At 44.2% G+C, this 18,624-nt stretch overlaps 1 protein-coding gene across 3 annotated transcripts in view; it reads right to left on the bottom strand.

Moving 5' to 3' along the window:
• Positions 1-16,504, bottom strand: part of ICE1 (interactor of little elongation complex ELL subunit 1) — a 58,722-nt gene extending 42,218 nt beyond the window's left edge. Inside the window, exons 1-4 of one of the 3 annotated variants that reach the window (XM_067730346.1) lie at positions 16,182-16,504; positions 3,223-3,281; positions 2,553-2,587; positions 233-251 (exon numbers count right to left, since the gene is read on the bottom strand). In XM_067730346.1, the coding sequence (XP_067586447.1) occupies positions 233-251; positions 2,553-2,587; positions 3,223-3,281; positions 16,182-16,265 (197 nt within the window). In that variant the 5' untranslated portion in view covers positions 16,266-16,504. Of the gene's footprint in view, positions 1-232; positions 727-1,287; positions 2,472-2,552; positions 2,588-3,222; positions 3,282-16,181 lie in introns of those variants that run through there. The other 2 variants (XM_067730344.1, XM_067730345.1) reach the window with 2 other exon arrangements.
• Positions 16,505-18,624: the final 2,120 nt, after the last annotated feature.

Here is an 18,624-nt window from a genome sequence, read left to right as displayed (position 1 = left end):
CTGTAAAATTTACTGAAAAATCAAACACTGGGCTGTAATTTAAGACCTCGGTAAGAAATTCATTTGGACAATTTAATAGTAAGGAAAATGTGAATCTTCTTTTATTATAAGCATCAAAGAAACAGTCTACATAATGGGTCAATTCTATGTGGCACTTTGTTGAATCTGTGTAAAAATCTAGTCCGATAAGTGTCTACCCCAAATAGACTAGGAAAACAGGTAGCTAGCTTACCTTCTTGCAAACTGCAGCTGTAAAACTTGTTAAAGAAAACTGTGACAATTTTATCTACTGACAATAAAACAATTTCATCTTGTCTGAAGATAAAACTCACCTTAAAACTCCAATAATCTGTGTTCAGTATACATACAGGCAAAATCATAATTCTTAAAAAACAACAAAGTTCCATCTACAACATACGATAAAGCTTTTTACTGAGTTACTCCTATTAATCATAACATGTGCCATAAGTCAAAATATGTACTTCTATAAATTAAAAAAGATTCTTGATTAACTATACGATTAATATTAAATTCCAAGAATAAAGACAATGCAATAAGCAACTAACGAAAACTACCTTGAATCCTGTATGTATCAGAATACCCAAACATCCTGTCCTTCTTTTCTCAGAGTCCAGAGCTCAACTCCAGCAAATAAGAGTTACATACTTACTAAAACCACGTATATATGTGTGTATGTATATATTTAATGAATATAAATATTGAATGAATTAAATATATATATATGTATGTATTTAACGAGCAATGAGAAAAGAAATACAGGGAGAACATAAAATCTGGAAAACCTTTCACTTTTTCAGTCTGCGCAATTTGGTAACTTCATTTCCCATCATGCTGCCAGTAAAATGTTCTAAGACAGTGAAAAGTCATTCCTTTAAGTTTCACCACCTGTCAAATCCTACTCTCATATCACAATATAGAAATGTCTGTTGGTCACAACACATCTGTACCCTCCTCTATTAGAATGTAAACTTCTGAAGATTAAGGAGTTTCACCCTAAATTACTGCAGTCTTTGCAAGAAAGAAAAATTAAAAAAATATGTGATGAAATAAAATATACTCTCTGCCCTGTACAAAGAGGAACTAATAAACAACAAAACAGTCAGAATTACACAAAAGAGTAAAGAATCGAGTCACACAAGAAGCCATATTAAACCTACAACGTTGGCACCTCAGGTTGTAGAGCAAACAACTGCATACTTGAGGTACAATGAATACATATTGTGAGCAAAAGTCAGATGTGTTTAAAAAAAAAAAATCTGTATTTACCTATAGTTGAGGCTGAAGCAGATTAGCACACTGCAGAAGGGAAATTCAAGAATAATCAAAAAGTTTTATCAATTTTTAATAAATTACCCTAACAATTTTGATTTTTTAAATTTTATAAATTTTAGAAAAGTAAATCAATAATTTCCCTGCTAGCTTACATTTGTAATTACCTCAAAAAGTTCATACCATTTTCTCCAAAAAGGATACAATGAACACATATTTTCCTAATACTGGAATTAACTGCCTATTTCCCTATTTAGCTAATTATAAGTGTTTATAGTAACTGTTTCTGTACAGCTTTCAAAATCAAAGATATTACTCTTGCAATAACATACATTTATAGTTAAACAGACTGATAATTTCAATAAAGCACAAGAGGAGATTTTCAAAGACCTATTTTTTTGAATGTAAAACTTGAGATACTAAAAATAAATCGAAATGCTGTGCCTTGATTTTATTCCTCTAATCACACAAATTAGATACAATGGTACCAACACAAACAAATAACTGGTGATTACATATAAGTTTAGGAATGCCAGAAATAATATTGAAACAGGCCTCAGGTTACTGCCAGAGTTGAATAGCAGTTATTTGCTCCAATACTGAAGTTAAGGCTGCGGGTCACACGTATGTGTGTTTACTGTCACAGGAGACACTTAATTCAGGTAAGTATCACCAAAAGATGTGGGAGGAATGATTGTGCACACTACTTCCGCCCTGCCAAGAAAATACAGAGGCCTGCAGGTGCTCTAAACGGCTACTGGACAAAACGGTGACACAGAGACCAAGGGCTGTCCTGGGGATACAAACTTACACTATGATTTGGGATATATTCATTAATTCTCTACAAGTCACAAAACTAATTAACAAAAGTTAATTTTCCTGCATTCTGAATATTCCTACAGTGCACTCCTTATAGAAATCCCAAAATATTCTCATAGCATCATATTCAGCTTCACATTATTCCTAAACCTAAAGAGCACAGGTCATGTCCTCAGTATAAATGAAAAAGACCTACTCTTTAAAAAGCTTACGAAACCTTAAGAAAATCAATGACAAAAACAAAACACATTCTATAACAAGGAGGCCAGCAGCCTTGACCATTAAATGTGTGTTATGAGTAGAAGACAGCTGCTCAACTGCGCTTGTCAGGGGCACTTCCTACTTGGAGCCTGTAAGCACCGCTTTCCAAAGAGTAACTATGAAATTTCTCACATTCCTTTACATTCTTAAAAATTCCAACGAAAAAGCCAGTAAAAGGATATCATCACATTTCTTCTGATATTCTGTCAACAAATTACTGTAACAAAGAAAAGAGTTATGTTACTTTTTCAATCTAGAAAACACACTATGTTAAAATCATGTCTCCAAATGTACAAGGCACCTTTCTTCCTAGGTTTCCTGCAACAAATTTATGTTTAATTAATTAAACATATGCACATACATATCACCTTAAATTCCTTAAAAGCACTGCAATGATACATGAGTTTTTAAGTTAAAATTCCTATGATCTAAATAATATCTTTGCCTACAAATTCTTGTAACTTTCACAGGATTAAAAAAACAATCACACTAGGAAATTTACTACAAAGAAATCCGATGTCCAGTCCTAAAGCTAAGAAGGCTTTAAAGATAGAAAACAGCTTTAAAAAAAATTTCCAGTTTAGCAAAAATCATGTTCTAACCGCTGAGCCTTGCTGTAAAGGTCTGAGCACTGGTAACTCCCCAGCGGGCCAGTGGTTAGGACTCTGCGCTCTGGCTGCCGAGGGCCTGGGGCAGGCCCTGAGGAGTTCCATTATAACCCACACCACACAGGCACCGGGTGAGCAACCCCAGTTCCACTCTCAGCCCGAGGGGGTCTAACACCACCACCATCTGCTCCAGCTTGTATGTCAGGTTCACGAAGTTCGGCCAAACAGAGGAAAACATACTCACTCTGTATTAATAATTTTTTGCTTCAGGGTAATTAATGCTTCAACATATTCATTTAAATTCTGAAAGAAAAAAAGCTACAGTTAGCTATTTGCTTTTATAATATAAACTACTTTATTATTTTTTCTGTAACATTATAAAATATAAACATACTGTTCACTATATTATATAAACATGGAAATATGTAAATCTATTATTTATGTTGAGTATAAACCCACAGAGATTCTATGTGACCTTGAGCCCATGCTGCATTTCTCTGAATCTCTTTCTTTACCTGAATGACGTCACTCTAACAGCAAGGCAGTTGTACTGATGCTCTGACTATGTGTGCTTTTTCACTGCGAGAACTCAATAAATATTCATTACTTTAGTTCACTGATTACTACTGACCATCAGTCTACACTTCACATTATTTCCGAAAGGACTTAATCCAAAAATACACGTAAATTATTAAAAACAGCAAAAAAATAAAAATAACATGGGAAAAGCACATAGGAATATTAAAATGGGGTCAAGATTAAGTGAAACTTCTTTTTATAAGGATCTATGTTACACTTTAGGGACAAACTGCAAATGTGGCTCTAAATTACTGCTATCAACTTGACAGAAAAAAAACATTAGTTACACTGTTCAAAATGTTCCTAAAACTGAACAGATTTAAAACTGAACAGATTTTCTTTTCTTTAAGTGACTTTTTCCTTTAATGTCTCCTTTTTTCACTGATAAACTTCAGAAATAAGAACTTATTTTTCATTAATTATCCCCAAAACATCTTTTTCTATCTAGGTAATCTAATTTTCAGAATTACAGAACTATTTTCCTTCATGCTAATATATGCATTTTCTTTGCCGTCATACATGTAACATATTTACTAAAATAAAAAAATCTACACATTAAAATATATAAAGTAAAATGTATATGTTATCTCATAATCACAACACCTGTCAAAAATCACTGTTACTTTTTGTATATATTCTTTCAGAACTATCACTATATATTTAAAATACGTCTGGATGTACTCAATTCACCAATTCTCCACTGAAAGCCAGTTAGGTCCTTTTCAGTCTTTACTAACAACAGGCAATGTATTTCCTTGCCCAGTTCTCTGGGAGACACTTCTAGTTTCCCCTAGGATAAAGTCCAAATAGGTTCCCTGCATTAGTGATAGCTAGGAGCTTTGATAATCTCAGAGACATATTTTTCATTTATATTTCTTTATGCGTGATACTGAGAAATCTTCCTTATCTCCTCATCATTTTTCTTTTAGTAAGAAAAACGGACCCTTATATCATTTGCTCATTGGTGTGGTTGCACTTTTCTTATGAGCTGCAATATATGAGGAACAGTAACATCCGGTCCAAAAGTTACAAATATATACATGTGTATGTTTCTCAATTGATCATTAAAATACAACTATATATGAATACAGTAGTTTCAAATATTCACTTAGTTGAATTTGTCATTTTTCTTAAATTTTGGTTTCCTAATATATTTAGAAGGCTCTACCCCACCTAAGATGCTAAATCATAAGGAGTCTTCCACATGTTTTTCTAGTACTTTTATGCCCTTTCTTCCTATTTCTATCTTTATTCTAGAATTGATTCTTGGGTACAGTAGAGACTCTGAACATTATAAATCAAAGGGCAATGAATGGACTATTCAATAACTTTAGTGTATTTGGCTTTCCACATTTAAAAAAAATCTTTCATTATGTAAAAAGTAAATTCTACATGGCAGATTTCTAGGCAGAGGGGGTAAATAATGCATCTGCTTTTACTCCCTCCCTAAAACCAGCTAAAACTGAAGTCAAGGGATTTCTTTTCCCAAAAGGCCAAACCCACAAGGATGAGACGAGGATAAAAGACAAAGGAACACAGGAAAGCTGACTTGAGAATACAGATTTAGCAGACCCAGGAGAGGCGGGCAGGGCGAGGGTGGGGGGCAAACCACTCAATTCTCAGTTTACACTACAAAACTTCAACAAGCACGGAGGGGCTAGGGTCCTCAGGAAGGTTGGACGGGGGTCACTAAGAAGATAACTAGTTGCAAGCTTCCTGGTAAGCATGAACCCTCAAATCCCCACTCTGCTCTGCTACCAGGAAACTGCCCCACCCCCAGCCAGCAGGAGGAGGTCTGCTTTTTGAAGAAGCCTCTGCCTAGAACACTGTGAACACTTGGGGCAGGTGGAATGCACCAAAAACAGAGGGACCAGGTACATCTAAGCACACTGCGCTGATACTGACCGCCTGCTTCTCCCCCTTAAGCTCCCAGACAGTGGCAGCCAATCCTTTTGCCCTCCAGGCAGGAGACCAGAAGCCGTTTCTCTGAGGAACTCTAACCAGCCTGGAGACAAGATCTAAAGTAGCAACATGAGATATTCTTCAGTCAAGAAGTGGCCCACCCAGACCTACTGCAATGAAGCTCAGGGTCCAAAAACCCGCAACACTCAGCATTGCCAGCCACTGCTCTATTAGCTACCGCTCTTACTATGAACAATCAAAGATTTCCAAACATCAGACAGGAACCTGTAATATGAAAGAGAGACCAAAACAAAATGAACCACAGCAACTTGCAGTAGACAAAAACTGAGAAACCTTTAAAGGTACTAATTAACATGACCTGAGATAAATGATGTTATTTTCATAAAACAAGAACAAGCAGCTATTTTTAAAAGGAATACTCAGAGTTCTTAGAAGTTTTTCAAAAAGTTTTTAAAAATTAAAAACAAACACCCACTAGGATGGCTGAAATCAAAATGACAGACAATAACAAGTGCTGGTGAGGATTCAGAGCAACTGGAGCCCTCATAGCATTGCTGGTGGAACAGGAAATGTGCAGCTGCTGTGGAAATAATTTGACACTCCTCAAAATGCTAAACAGTTAATTAGATGATTTAGCAATTCCATTCCTAGGTATATGCCCAGGAGAACTGAAAACATGCCCATGCCACATCTGTACACTCTTATTTAAAGGAGCATTTATTCACACTAGCCAAAAAGTGGAAATGCGACTGATAAATGGATGAACCATCACCTGATGAATGAATAAATAAAATGTGGTACAGCCATGCAATGTGAATATCTGACAATGAACTGGAATGAATGGCACATGCTACAATGTGGATGAACCTTGAAAACCTGCTCAGTGAAAGAAGCCAGTCACAAAAGGCGATACGCCGTATGATTCCATTCATATGAATTGTCCATAATAAGCAAATCCAGAGAGACAGAAAGTAGCCTAGTGATAGCCAGGGACTTGCAGGCTGGGGAAGGGGGATGTCTGCTGATGCTTAAGAGGTTTCTTGGCAGGGGCACGGGGCAGGGTAAACATGTTTTACAAGTGGCGACCAGGTTGTGTAACTGTGAATATGCTAAAAACCACCTAACTATACATATTAAAAGGATGAACTTTATGGTATGTGAATTACACTTCAATAAAACTGTTATAACTAAATTAAAAACAGGGAAGCAAAATAAAAGACTCAGAAGATTTGATGATAAAGCTGAAAAAATGTCCTCCAAAATTTAAACACAAACAAACAAAACACAGATGTAGGAAAGAATGAAGAAAAAATAAAAATCAGATTGTCAGTGCAAGAAGTCTCACATGCCCAACAAGAGTTCCAGTAAGAGAAGAATGGAAAAATGGAGAGATCATTGAAGAAATACTGATATTCAAGAAGAAAAAACCAAGAACTGAAGCCAGAAGTTTCTAAATTGAAAGGGCCCAGCACATCAATACAAACTGGATACAAACCATGCAACATAAGCACAAAATTTCAGAGCATCAGAGACAAAACAAAGATCCTATGAGAATCATGACAGAAAAAAATCAAAATGAAACAAGTCATGTACAAAGAACCTGGAATCAGAATGGCTTTAGACTTCAACTATCATCTAGAGACCTAGAAAGCAAGCTTTCAAAATTTTGAGAGAAAATGAATTCCAAGGTAAAATTCTGCACAAGCTATCAGCCAGTCATGATGGCAAAACAGACATTCTCAAACCTGGAGTCTCCACAAACTCACTTCCCAGACACCCTTGCTCAGGGAGGTGCCAAAGGATGTGGACACACTCCACCCAAATCCTGGAGTAAACTGAGAAAGGACGAGGTGGGCGCAGGACAGAGGTAAAGAGAATCCAGAAAGGCCGCTGCACACCAGACTGGAGCAGCTCTAAAGGCCCAGAAGGGGATTTTTTTCCCTTAAGAACAAAACGACAGAATTATCTGGTGGAATGAAGGCATTAAGATGATATTTCTACCTCACTGGCAGAGAACTGCAAGCGCCATGTAGTGTCATCACGCATTTAAATGGATTTTTTTTTTTTTTTTTTTTTTTGCGGTACGCGGGCCTCTCACTGTTGTGGCCTCTCCCGTTGCGGAGCACAGGCTCCGGACGCGCAGGCTCAGAGGCCACGGCTCACGGGGCCCAGCCGCTCCGCGGCCTGTGGGATCTTCCCGGACCGGGGCACGAACCCGGTCCGTGCAGGCGGACTCTCAACCACTGCGCCACCAGGGAAGCCCTAAATGGATTCTTTTTTAAATAACCTCCTTCTTTTCCCATTCTCTTTCGAGTTCTCTGCTAGTCAATCTCATCTTCCCAGGCTTGCTTCCAGATGCCATTCTGTAATGTCAAGAACTGTGCCAGAGACATTCCAGAAACCTCAGGCTCTAGAGGTAAGACACAGCTGGATTCAAATTCCTGTTCCACCACTTCCTGGAAGGGTACCTTGGGCAAACTGACTTAACTTACCCCTGCCTCAGTACTATTTCCAATGTTATAGATAAGGAGACTGAAACTGGTTTGGGTGTGTGTTTCGGGGGTAGGGGGTTACCTAACTGGCTTGCTATCAGGGTTAAGCAGAACGAGCCATATAAAGTGTTTAACAGTCTCTGACACATAGTGAACACTCATTAGCATTTTCAAGATGAAAACACTGAATTAAGGAAATAGGCATTAATCGGGGAAACAAGAAAACACACAGGTAAGGAAAAATCATCCTAAGTTACTCCATAGTTTGGCTCTGAAAAACAAATGGTCATAATGATGTCAACTCCAAATAGTGACCTAAGGGAAATTCACAGCTACACTGAGAGGACTTTTTTGGGGGGGGGGCGGGGGGCAGGAGGGAATGCTCAGGGGTGCTGGGGTACAGGGCAGAATGACAGCTCAATCCTCACCTTCCGAAGTCAGAAATCAAACAATATGCCTAAAACTGAAAAACAAGCAGCAGCAATATACATCTATTATTTAACCAGATGAAACACACAGAGTGCAAACAAAAGTGGTATCTCTAGGGAACGGGGACAGGCTGGCTGGGGGCTAACAAATTCTGTACATCTAGCTGTCTCTCTAAACTATGCTCATGTATAATTCTCATTTTAAAGACTTAAAAAACATAGCATTACACAGGAAAATAAAACACAAACTGAGTGAGGACAACGTCTTAGTTTCCTACAGCACTCCAGTCCCTAACTGTTTTCCTATGGCCTGGCTGAGTGGCAGCTTGAATCTGGTCTGTTACTGCAGTGTCCTAATAAAACATTCTTTGGTTTTTCTCCAATCTGATTCAAAGGTCACTTAGGCTGATTGCAATCAAGGTCTCTAATGGATCTCAGAACTGTGAATGCTGAGGGGGCTGTGTCTAGGTGGAAGGCAGTAGGGCCCTTCTGACTCACGGTCACTTACGCGTACACACACCGTGTGCCCTCCCTACTGCTGTCCAGCCTCTAGGGAAGGACGCAGGGTCCAGGGTGTTGTTCTTCCTCTCCAGGCAAGGGGAAGGTGGCCTGGCGTCTTTGATTACAGCTTCTCTCCCTGCAGTCTTGTCCTCTCCTCCTGGAACTTCTATTATAACATCTACTGGAAAGCTTTATTTATCTTTTCTGCTGTCCTAACTCCCACCTTCTGTTTTCCTCTGCCTTCGGGCCAAGCTCCTCAAGCTCTATCACGCTCACCCGCTCACGTGTTCCCTAACACAGCCCCCAGAGCAGCCCTCGCCCCGCCCCCCATGCCACTCAGACGCGCTCCCCATACCCCCGCCCCCCGCCGTAGCACACTGCATTTCAGCCATACAACAGCCTCCTGAACGTCACCGTGAGACGGAGCACTGAGGAAAAGAGAGGCAGTGCACTCTGCGCTTCCCGTCTCCCCTCCCCTTCTCGGGGAAGCGGGATCGACATGGTGGCTAAGCGCACAGGGTGAGGAGAGGGGGCCTTGGCACGGAGCACGCAGTGGGCCTGGGGGCTGAGAAGTGGACAGAGGAGACGGCAGTATAGTTAGGAAAGCGGTTTTACTAAACCACTAAGTACAATACATAGACACAGAGCGAACAAGGAAATACACAGATGATAATGGAATAACTAAATTGCCTGAGTCGACCTCAAATTATACTAACATTTGGAGATGGGAGATTCTTAGCTGTGGGGCTGCCCTTTGCACGGACAGGCCTGCCAGCTTCCCTAGCTTCTACTCACGATGTGTCCAGAGCACTGCCTCATCCCCAAGGGGTGGTGCAGACAAGAGTTCACAGAGCGGCCTGAGACTGCTGTCCTTAGAAAGGCCTGCTCGAGACGTGGGCCCTTCGCTGGCGTCTGGGAAGTTGGATTTCTGGAGGGTTCCCACCATTCCCCAAACTGACAGGAGTGGCCCCCTGTACCTCAACTGTGCAGTGTGGCCGATGCTGAAACCTGCTTTCCTTCTGGGAGTCTGGAGTTTTGGTACATGCTAGACAGGGGGTGCCCACGTGACCAGCCCCTAGCAGTCTTTGGGCTCTGAGTCTCTAATGAGAGTCCCTGGTAGAGGATACGTCACACGTGTCACAACACACTGCTAGAGGAATTCATGAGTCAAGTCACTCACTTGGCTTCCTCTGCACGTCACCCCACTCGCCTGCCCTTTGTATCCTTTCACTACAATATACCACACCCTGGAGCAGTCCCCCTAGGGAATCGCTGAATCTGGTGTGGTCTTGGGACCGCTAATACAGTGTAACCACCAAAAATGTCTCCAGATCTGGCCAAATGTTCCACAGAGGATACAAGGCTGTACTCAAACTTCCCTGAATGTGAAAGACAGAGAAAGACTAAAGGAAAAAGGCTGAAGAGACGTGACAATGACATGCAACACATCTTCCTTATAGGACCTTGAACCAGAAAGGGAAAAGCTACACCTGGGCCTAACCATAAGCACAATCGGATGGGTCTATCGGCTGCAGGGAAGTGCTGCACCGAGGCTTACATCCTGACTGGAGAGCTGTGGCTCATTCTGCTGACAAGTGCTCAGGTCTCAGGAAACACTCCGTGGAGTGCGCAGGGGAGGGAAAGTGTGCGTGTGTGTACACCATGATGGAGTGAATGCAACCATCTTGACAACCTGTGAGTGGGGTGAAGAGAATACCAGAGTTCTTCGCACTATTCTGGCAACTTTCCTATGAGTTCTCAATTATTTCAAAATAAATTATTTTTTAAAACCACACTAATCTCCTTGATTGCTCTGCTGTGGGCGATCTGCTAAATGGTCAGCTTGAATCCTCTCTGATAAGCCGCACTTCCTCCTCCTGTTTGCTAACTTCTTATTAACTGCTCTTACTTAAAACTGAGAGTCTAGGTTGAGCTCCGTCAGAGCTGAGTGTGTCTCTGAACGGTTAGACAGGACCCCCGGGTGATGCCCTCTGGCACAGTGGTAACAGCCCACCCCTTTTCACCTGCGCGCACCCACCAGGACGAGCTGAGAGGCTCTGGCGCCCGGGAAGGCAGGCTCCAGCCTCGCTGGCCTCGTTTTCCTCTCCTCGCCTTCTGCTTTGTGCTTACTCTATCACAGACTCCATTCTCCCCTCCTCGTCTTTGACATGATGCGCCCTCTGTCCATACTCTCCCTCCATCTCTTGCCTCTTATTTAGTCAGGAACCACCTTCAGGCCTAGACTCCCTTCTGCTGCAAAGCCTTCACCCATCCGTCCTTGATGCTCCCAGGGTACCTACCCTGAACATCCCCTAAAATAGTACAGTTGACCCCTGACCAACATGTATCTGACCTATGCAGGTCCACTTTTCCTCAAATTCTTTTCAATAACTATGCATACTTATTACACTACAGTTATATGGTGGTTGCTTTTTCACTCATCCGTAACTTTAGCCACAACACAAGCTCCATGCCTCTTCTGTTCATGGTTGTATTCCAACACATGCCACGGCATCACAGACACAGTGACGCTCAAAAAATGTTCACTAAATGAATGAATTACAATTTTGTAAGCATTCTTTATAACCACTTACAAATCATTATGTCTAGGGACAAGTATGTTTCAAGTTCCAAATGATGAAGTTCAAACCACTGGTGATTATCAAATAGGAGTTCAACAAAAGTTTATATAAATAATTCGCTCAAACCTGCTCCAAGGACAACCAAACACCATTTGTTCTGACTGTATTCTAGTTACATGAGCTAAACAGTATAACTATGTGCTTCAAACTCCCACCTGGATTCCCAAGAGAGTTAAACTGTTTCACTCTGCAATGACTGAAACTGGTAAAATAAAAGGGCCTCTCCTTCACCAGAATTAAAGGGACTTATGCCAGCTTGACTTAAAACCACTCAAGACTTGTTTAATTGCACATAATATCACCAGAGTAAGGATCTACCTTGGTTTAGGATTCCCAAAGCTCGGTAACCCATATGCACACTGGGCTACAGATCAGTGATAAACCATTATAACCAATAAGGATGAGCAAACAGATACGGTGATGTGAGAGACTAGAAAAAGAGAAACTAGTGGGTATCTCCGCACCCACTAAAGAAAAACAGGGCAAGGAACTCCCTGGCAGTCCGGTGGTTAAGACTCTGCACTGTCACTGCTGAGGGCTCGGGTTCAATCCCTGGTCACGGAATTAAGATCCCGCAAGCTGTGGGCACGGCCAAAAAAAAAAGAGAAAGAGGGCAGGGAGGAGTGAGACAGGAAGGAAGACTTGCAGCGCACCCCAGCACTGTTCCACTGGGGACAGAGACAGCCAGCCTCCCACGGAGGTTCAGAATGAAGCCACAGCACTGATGCCAGGGCTCCTGCAGGCAAGACGCTTGTAATGTGCTCATCTATGTCCTGCAAGATCCACAAGTCTCAGCGTGTTAGAGCTATACAGCAGGATGCCTCCTCTATGTACAGAACCTCTTCCGTTTCTCCCTGGTACAATTTTAGTTGAAATACAGAACTTGCTGTGACACTATGTAAACCTGCAGAAACTTCTTTTCTACCGGTGACCGATCATGGACCTTCTACCTGGCAAATGCCATCGCCTGTTCTCAGCCCTCCATCTTTCTCATCCTGATTTCCATATGCTTCCTGTTTAACTCTGTTTCTCCTTGCTTCACCATTCCATGCTCACCTTAGTCATGAGCCCGCTGGTTTTCTTTTAAGAGACAGAACATACTTCTCCATTCTCTCTCCCTCTCCAAATAAAATTCTTACAATGAACTCAGTGCCCATCTGACCTGGCTGCTTCACTATTTCCCTGGAAGTATATCACAGTACCTTGGAAGCACCTCGCACTACAAACAAATGTGAAAACAGCTGAAAATCCACTATGCTGACGTCATTCCAAAGCTTCGCTCCTACATTTCCAACGTCTCTCCCATCTTGGTGTCTGCTTTTTCCTACCTCTACCACAGTTCTCAGAGTCACTCAGGATTTAAATCTCTGGACCTTCTGTTTTCCTGACTCGAGATCTGTCCACTCTTTGCAGTTTCTCACACTCAGAACCTTCTTCTCTATTCCCAATCCCAAGACCCTTCAGTTAAGCCACCCTCTTATTACCACTAGCATGCATTAGTGAAATCATTTACCTCCTCAATCCAGCATGCACACCGCCACCGGTTATTTTTACTACAAACACTGCTCTTGTGTAGTAACCATACAAAACCCTTCACTCTTCATGGTGCAAACGGAATTAAGCACAAAACTTTAAGGTGGTTACCATTCAAGGTCCTCCATAATCTGCCAGGAACCTACTTTTCCAGCCTTACTTTGCAATATTAAAGACTTGTTCCATGGACTCCACTCACAACTAACCATTCTCTTCCCCTAAAAATGCATTCCAGGCAACAGAAAACCCAAATGCAATGGAGTACTGCAATCTAGGAGAGAGGTCTGCAAATAAGGTCCTTGGCCTGTTTTTGCAAATCAGGGTTCCATGGAACATAATCACACCCATTCCTTCAGTGTTATCTGTGGTCATCTTTACACTATGCAGGCAGAGCTGAGTATCTGTGAACGAGACCACAACACCTAAATATTTACGATGCTGCCCCTTACAGAAAGGCCTGCAGACCCCAGGACTTAGGGACTTCACAGGACAACTCGTACTGCTGTTTTGAGAACCAGTAGCAGGAATGTGGCATGGGAGGAAGGAAGGCAGCGACAGGAGGCTACTGCAAAAACCCCCGGGGCCAGAGATTACAGCAGTTCACACAAGAGTGGAAACAGTGGGGACGGTGAGAAATGGGTGGCTAACAAAGAAGCCAACAGAATCAGCTGATGGACTGGATGCAGGTTATTAGAGAAAAGTGAGGAACCAAGGATGATATCTAGTTTCTGGCCTAAGCTACCAGAAGGATACAGTTGCTACTTTGAACCAAGATGGGGACTACTACGGGTAGACCAAGTTTTTGAAGGAAAATCAGATCCACAACTGGACAAGATAATTTACACCAGTCGTTCTGCTGCACAAAAGCCTCTCAGGACTCACTATCCTTTCAGAGTAAGAGCCCAAATCCTTACAATGGTCTCTAAGGGCTCCCATAGTCAAGCTCTCTTCTCTCTGACTTCATTAAACTCCCTGATTGCTACAGGTCGTTTGTGTTCCCCACAAAATTCATATGCTAAAACACAATCCCCAATATGCTAGCCATTTGGAGATTGGTCCTTTGCTAGGTGAACAGGTCGTAAGGGCAAAGCCTCCATGGATGGAATTAGTGTACTTATAAATGAGACCCCAGAGAGCTCTGAGCTCTCTCCCCGCTTCTGCCATGTGAGGACACAGCAAGAAGGCATGAACCAGGCATCTTGCTCTCACCAGATACCAAAGCTGCCAGTCCCTTGATCTTGGATTTCCCAGCCACCATAACTGTAAGAAATAAATTCCTGTCGCTGACAAGCCACGCACGTTATGGGACTTCATTAGAGCAGCCCCAAGCAGACAAGACACCAACATGCACTCCACCATGCCCACAGCGCCTCCCTGCTCTCCCCGGGCACACCAGTCAAGCTCCTGCGTCAGGCCACCACACCTGACGTTTCTATTGTCTGGGATGCTTTTCTTCAAAGACATCAACAGAACTTATTCTCACCACCTCTGCTCAAATACAACCTCTGTGCGGACACCCTATTTAAATTCCACTAGCCCCTGGCCCCTTCCTCACCCTTTTGTTCTCCCCCCTTCTCTGCTCACTTTATCTCCAGCACATTTATTACCTTCTCACATAACTTGTTTAATCTGTCTCCTCCCCCCACCTCCTAGAATGGAAGCTCCAAGAGATGGAGAATATTCGCTTTTCCCCCCACTGTGTAACTGCACTGCCTAAAACACAACAGGTGATCAATAAATATTTGTTGAGTAAATAAACCGGCCCAAAGAATAAATATAACTCGTGAAAGAGTCAAGAGAACTTCACTCACGTTCCTGGGTTTTGAGGGAAAAAAACAAAAGCACGTTCTAAATGCCTACGTGTGGCAGCTCAGCTCAGACAATTATTTTACTAGTAGCTGCCCCTCTGTTTCAGAGTGCCAGCACATGACTTCCTTTTCTCCCTCCCCTGCTCTCAGCCCTTAAATGTTTGGGATCAGTTCATAGATGATGCAGTTTAAAATAAAAACAAAACAAAACCCTAAGCTTATCTAGCCTACATTCCTTTCTGGTTTCATCAGTGCTCTCCCCTCTGCGCTACACTCACACCAACCAGACTTCGTTCTGCTCCTCAAAGACACCTTGCTCCTTTTCACGTCAATAATCGCTCGCCCGTTAAGCCCTCTACCTAGAAAACTCCTCTCACACCTCTGCCAGTCTGCTTCTTCTCATCATTCAGGTGTCCGAATGCCACCACTTCAAAATCACCCTGCCTGCTGCCACCCCAGCCAAGAGACAAAACCACCACTCCAACTCCTCCTTTATTTTCCTAACACTTAAAACCTTCTAAAGTCCTATTTGCACAAATGTATCTTATTTATGACAGCAGATCTTACCTCCTTTGCTCACCACTATGTCCGTGGTGCCTAAAATACTAAGTAAAATAGGTGATAATTTAGTTACATGTCAATACCGTAGTGGACAGTTTCGCTTTACCATTAAAGACACTGATAGCCAGAAGAGAGACTCCTGATATCAGATAGCTGGGAGAGGCTACTGGAAACGACTACCTGGGACTATTTCCACGACTCCGTGAGACCTGGGGCCACACACTAGCAGCTCTTCTGTCACGGTAGCGCACAGACCACGCTACAGTTAGGAACCTCCAGTATCGTCATGCCTTTAATCGATGAATGACCTCTCGGCCAATACGCAGGCCGCATAAGAACCTGCCCCCAGGCAAGAAATATTTTAAGGACGGACCAACACAATAAAAAAAAGCTTATCCTGGGAAAGGTGGCTTCGCTTGTCATTTTGACCATCCCTCATCTACCTACAAGTCAGCCCTGGGGAGCCCTGAGACTGCATAAAGGCAGCAGGGGGCCCTCCAGAACTCGCTCCCCAACCACTGCATCCCAGTAAATGAATCCTGGATCCTAAACCTAAATAACGCAAAGGAAGCCGTTTCCAAAGCAACTAAAGGAAAGGGCGGCAGGGGGGAGGGGGGCTTCCGCCCGGGAGTGGGAGCAGCGCGCAGAAGCTTAACGCGCGCGGCCCGAACCCAGCCGGAGCCCTGAACGGCCGGCCCAGCCCCTCCGCACCCTCGGCCCGGGGGAGACGCCGTACCTGCTGCAGGGAAGCGCAGCCCTGACAGCGTGAGAGGTCCGCCGCCGTCCCGGGCGCCGCCGAGTGGGTCTCGCCCGGCATCATGGTGCCGCCGCCGGGCCCGGTGAGCCCGCGCGCCTCAGGGACCCGCGATCTCGGCCCTGTCCTGCCTCTGCTGACGCCGCCGGGGCCGCCGCCTGCCAGGCCGCTTCCCGCCGGGTCCGGGCGGGTCCATCCGTGCACAGAGGTCCCCGTGGAGCTGACAAACCACTCTCCGAGCCAGAGCTGCCTCGGGCACTAGAAAGAAACGATACCCGGCGCGGCCCCCGAGCGCGACGCAGTCCGGCCAGGACCCCGCCCCGCCCTGGCTCGCTCCGCCCCTCGCCGCGGCGCGGGGCTGCCTGAGGCGCTGCCTGAGCAAAATAGGGAGAGGAGCCGCGCCGATGTGACTGAGAAGACGGGTGCGAAGGAAACGTCGAGGAGAGAAGAGACATCGGAGGGGCCCTTCTTCCACAGTGTAGCGTTTACTCTTTCATTGCCGGCTTGCTGTGTGGCACACTTCACATAGACACCTAAAACCTTCAACGAGGGGGAGGTGACCTGAGAATGACGTCATTCCAGTCGCCTCATGGTCTTGAAGGACCCCGCACCCGGACGGGTCAGTGCGCGATTCTTAAGTGGAGGAATGGACGCTGTCCGAGTCCGGCCGGGTCCAGGAGGAGACGGCAGGACTACAGCTCCCAACGCCCCGCGCGGCGGGCGGACACCGAATGGTTCCTCCGGCCGCGCCCGGTGCGCTTTGGCGCCTCGCCTTGTTTGTCGTTGCCGCTGACCAGTCCTTTCTCCGGGAACGTCTTTCTTCCCGACAGCGCCTGCTGTGTCCACTTGCCGTCCGACCCGGCGCTCCTCGGCCGCATTCCAGACCCATCCCCGCCGCGTCCCTGAAGCCGGCTGTGGGCGCCGCCACCCACTAGGTGCCAAGCACAGCGCCTGGCCGTCTGCCACCAATTGCTAGCTACTACCAAGTCTTATTTTTTAAATCTCTTGGAAAGGGAAAAAAGAAAAGAAATCCTCACCTGACCGCAGTTCCTGGATACATTCAGGTCCCCATCTTCTTGTTTGAACCGAAGTTTTTCCCATCTGTATGCCAATACCCACCACCACCAGAATCTCTTTGATAATCACAGCTTTCTGTCATCGGTACCTTGCTCGGAAGCCTGGTTAGAAAGTCCAACTTCTTAGCATTCAGTACAAGCTTTGTATGTGTTAAGGAGACGTCCAGACCTTACCCGCTCCTTCCTAAATGTACAGGATGGAAATTGCAACTGGAAACACCCCTTCCAAGAAAGCATTCTGGGTTCCTCTCCAAATATCGCACCCCTGCCGTTGCTTACACGCTCTGTGGCTGACGCTTGCTGTGAGGTGGAGGGGCAAGGTATCCAGCAGATCCCTAGATTACCTGTCGTGGGCACTTAAGACGCACCTGTACTTGTCTCAAGAGGTGCTGTGGGATGCGAAGAAAGCAAGAGTAGGGTTAAAAGTGAAAGGAGAAGTAAGCAGATGGACAGCGGGGAAGCAGGTGTACCTTGGAAGAGAAAGGGGAAAGGAGGCCCTTGCGGTCCTGGTGACTTTCCATTTCTGGTTTCCGATCCCAGACAACTGGTCTTAAGAGTAACTTCCTTTTTATTTAAGGTTTCCCAAATGAGTGTTTCTTCCAGAGTCTCTTCGTGGAGGAGACACCAGCTTACCCTCCGGCGTTATCTCCCTCTGCACTGCACCCACGCACACAGCGCACCTCCCCTTGCTGGAACTGGGAACCCTCACTACTACCTTCCTGCCTTTGGGCCCCTGCCCTTGTCTTTCCCCCAGCTTGACAGTCTGTCGTCCTCCTGTTCCGGGTCCCACGTTTTACCTCCACAACTGCAAGTAATATCTAGGTCCCTTTTTATCCCTTAGCACTGAGCAATTTTTTTTTTTTATAACACCACATTTTGACTTGTACTGTGGTGCTTTTTATGTCTTAGAGGTGCTTTTTCCTTTCAAACGCTGCGAAGTGCTGTACACTGTAGGTGCTCCATGGATGTCAGTGAGTCAAATTTGCTGCAGCTAGCTGAAGGTGAAAGAGAATAAGCACTTGCATTAAGTGGAAGTGCATTTGTTTCAACTTCTGCCTTTCTCATAAGATATTTAAAGAAAAGTCTGGTTTGTGTAAAGTAGGGTGGGCAAACTTTCCATAAAGGGCCACATGGTAAAATATTTTAGGCTTTTGGGGCCATAAATATGCAGGTCTCTACTTCATATCTGTGTCATTTGTTTTGTTTTTGAAAAACTTTCTAAAGGTGTACCTGGCGGGCTGTACAGAAACAAGTGTCATTGTAGTTCATGATGGTAACTGATGTTGGCCACTAGCTAAGGAATGCTGAAAACATTTTTCCTCTTTCCCACATGATGGGCCACACCTGTT

The sequence above is a fragment of the Pseudorca crassidens genome, chromosome 3, assembly GCF_039906515.1.
Source record: "Pseudorca crassidens isolate mPseCra1 chromosome 3, mPseCra1.hap1, whole genome shotgun sequence".
In the NCBI taxonomy this organism is placed as follows: domain Eukaryota; kingdom Metazoa; phylum Chordata; class Mammalia; order Artiodactyla; family Delphinidae; genus Pseudorca; species Pseudorca crassidens.
Note: the sequence above shows the minus strand (reverse complement) of the source record. Positions and strands in the feature narration are given on the sequence as shown.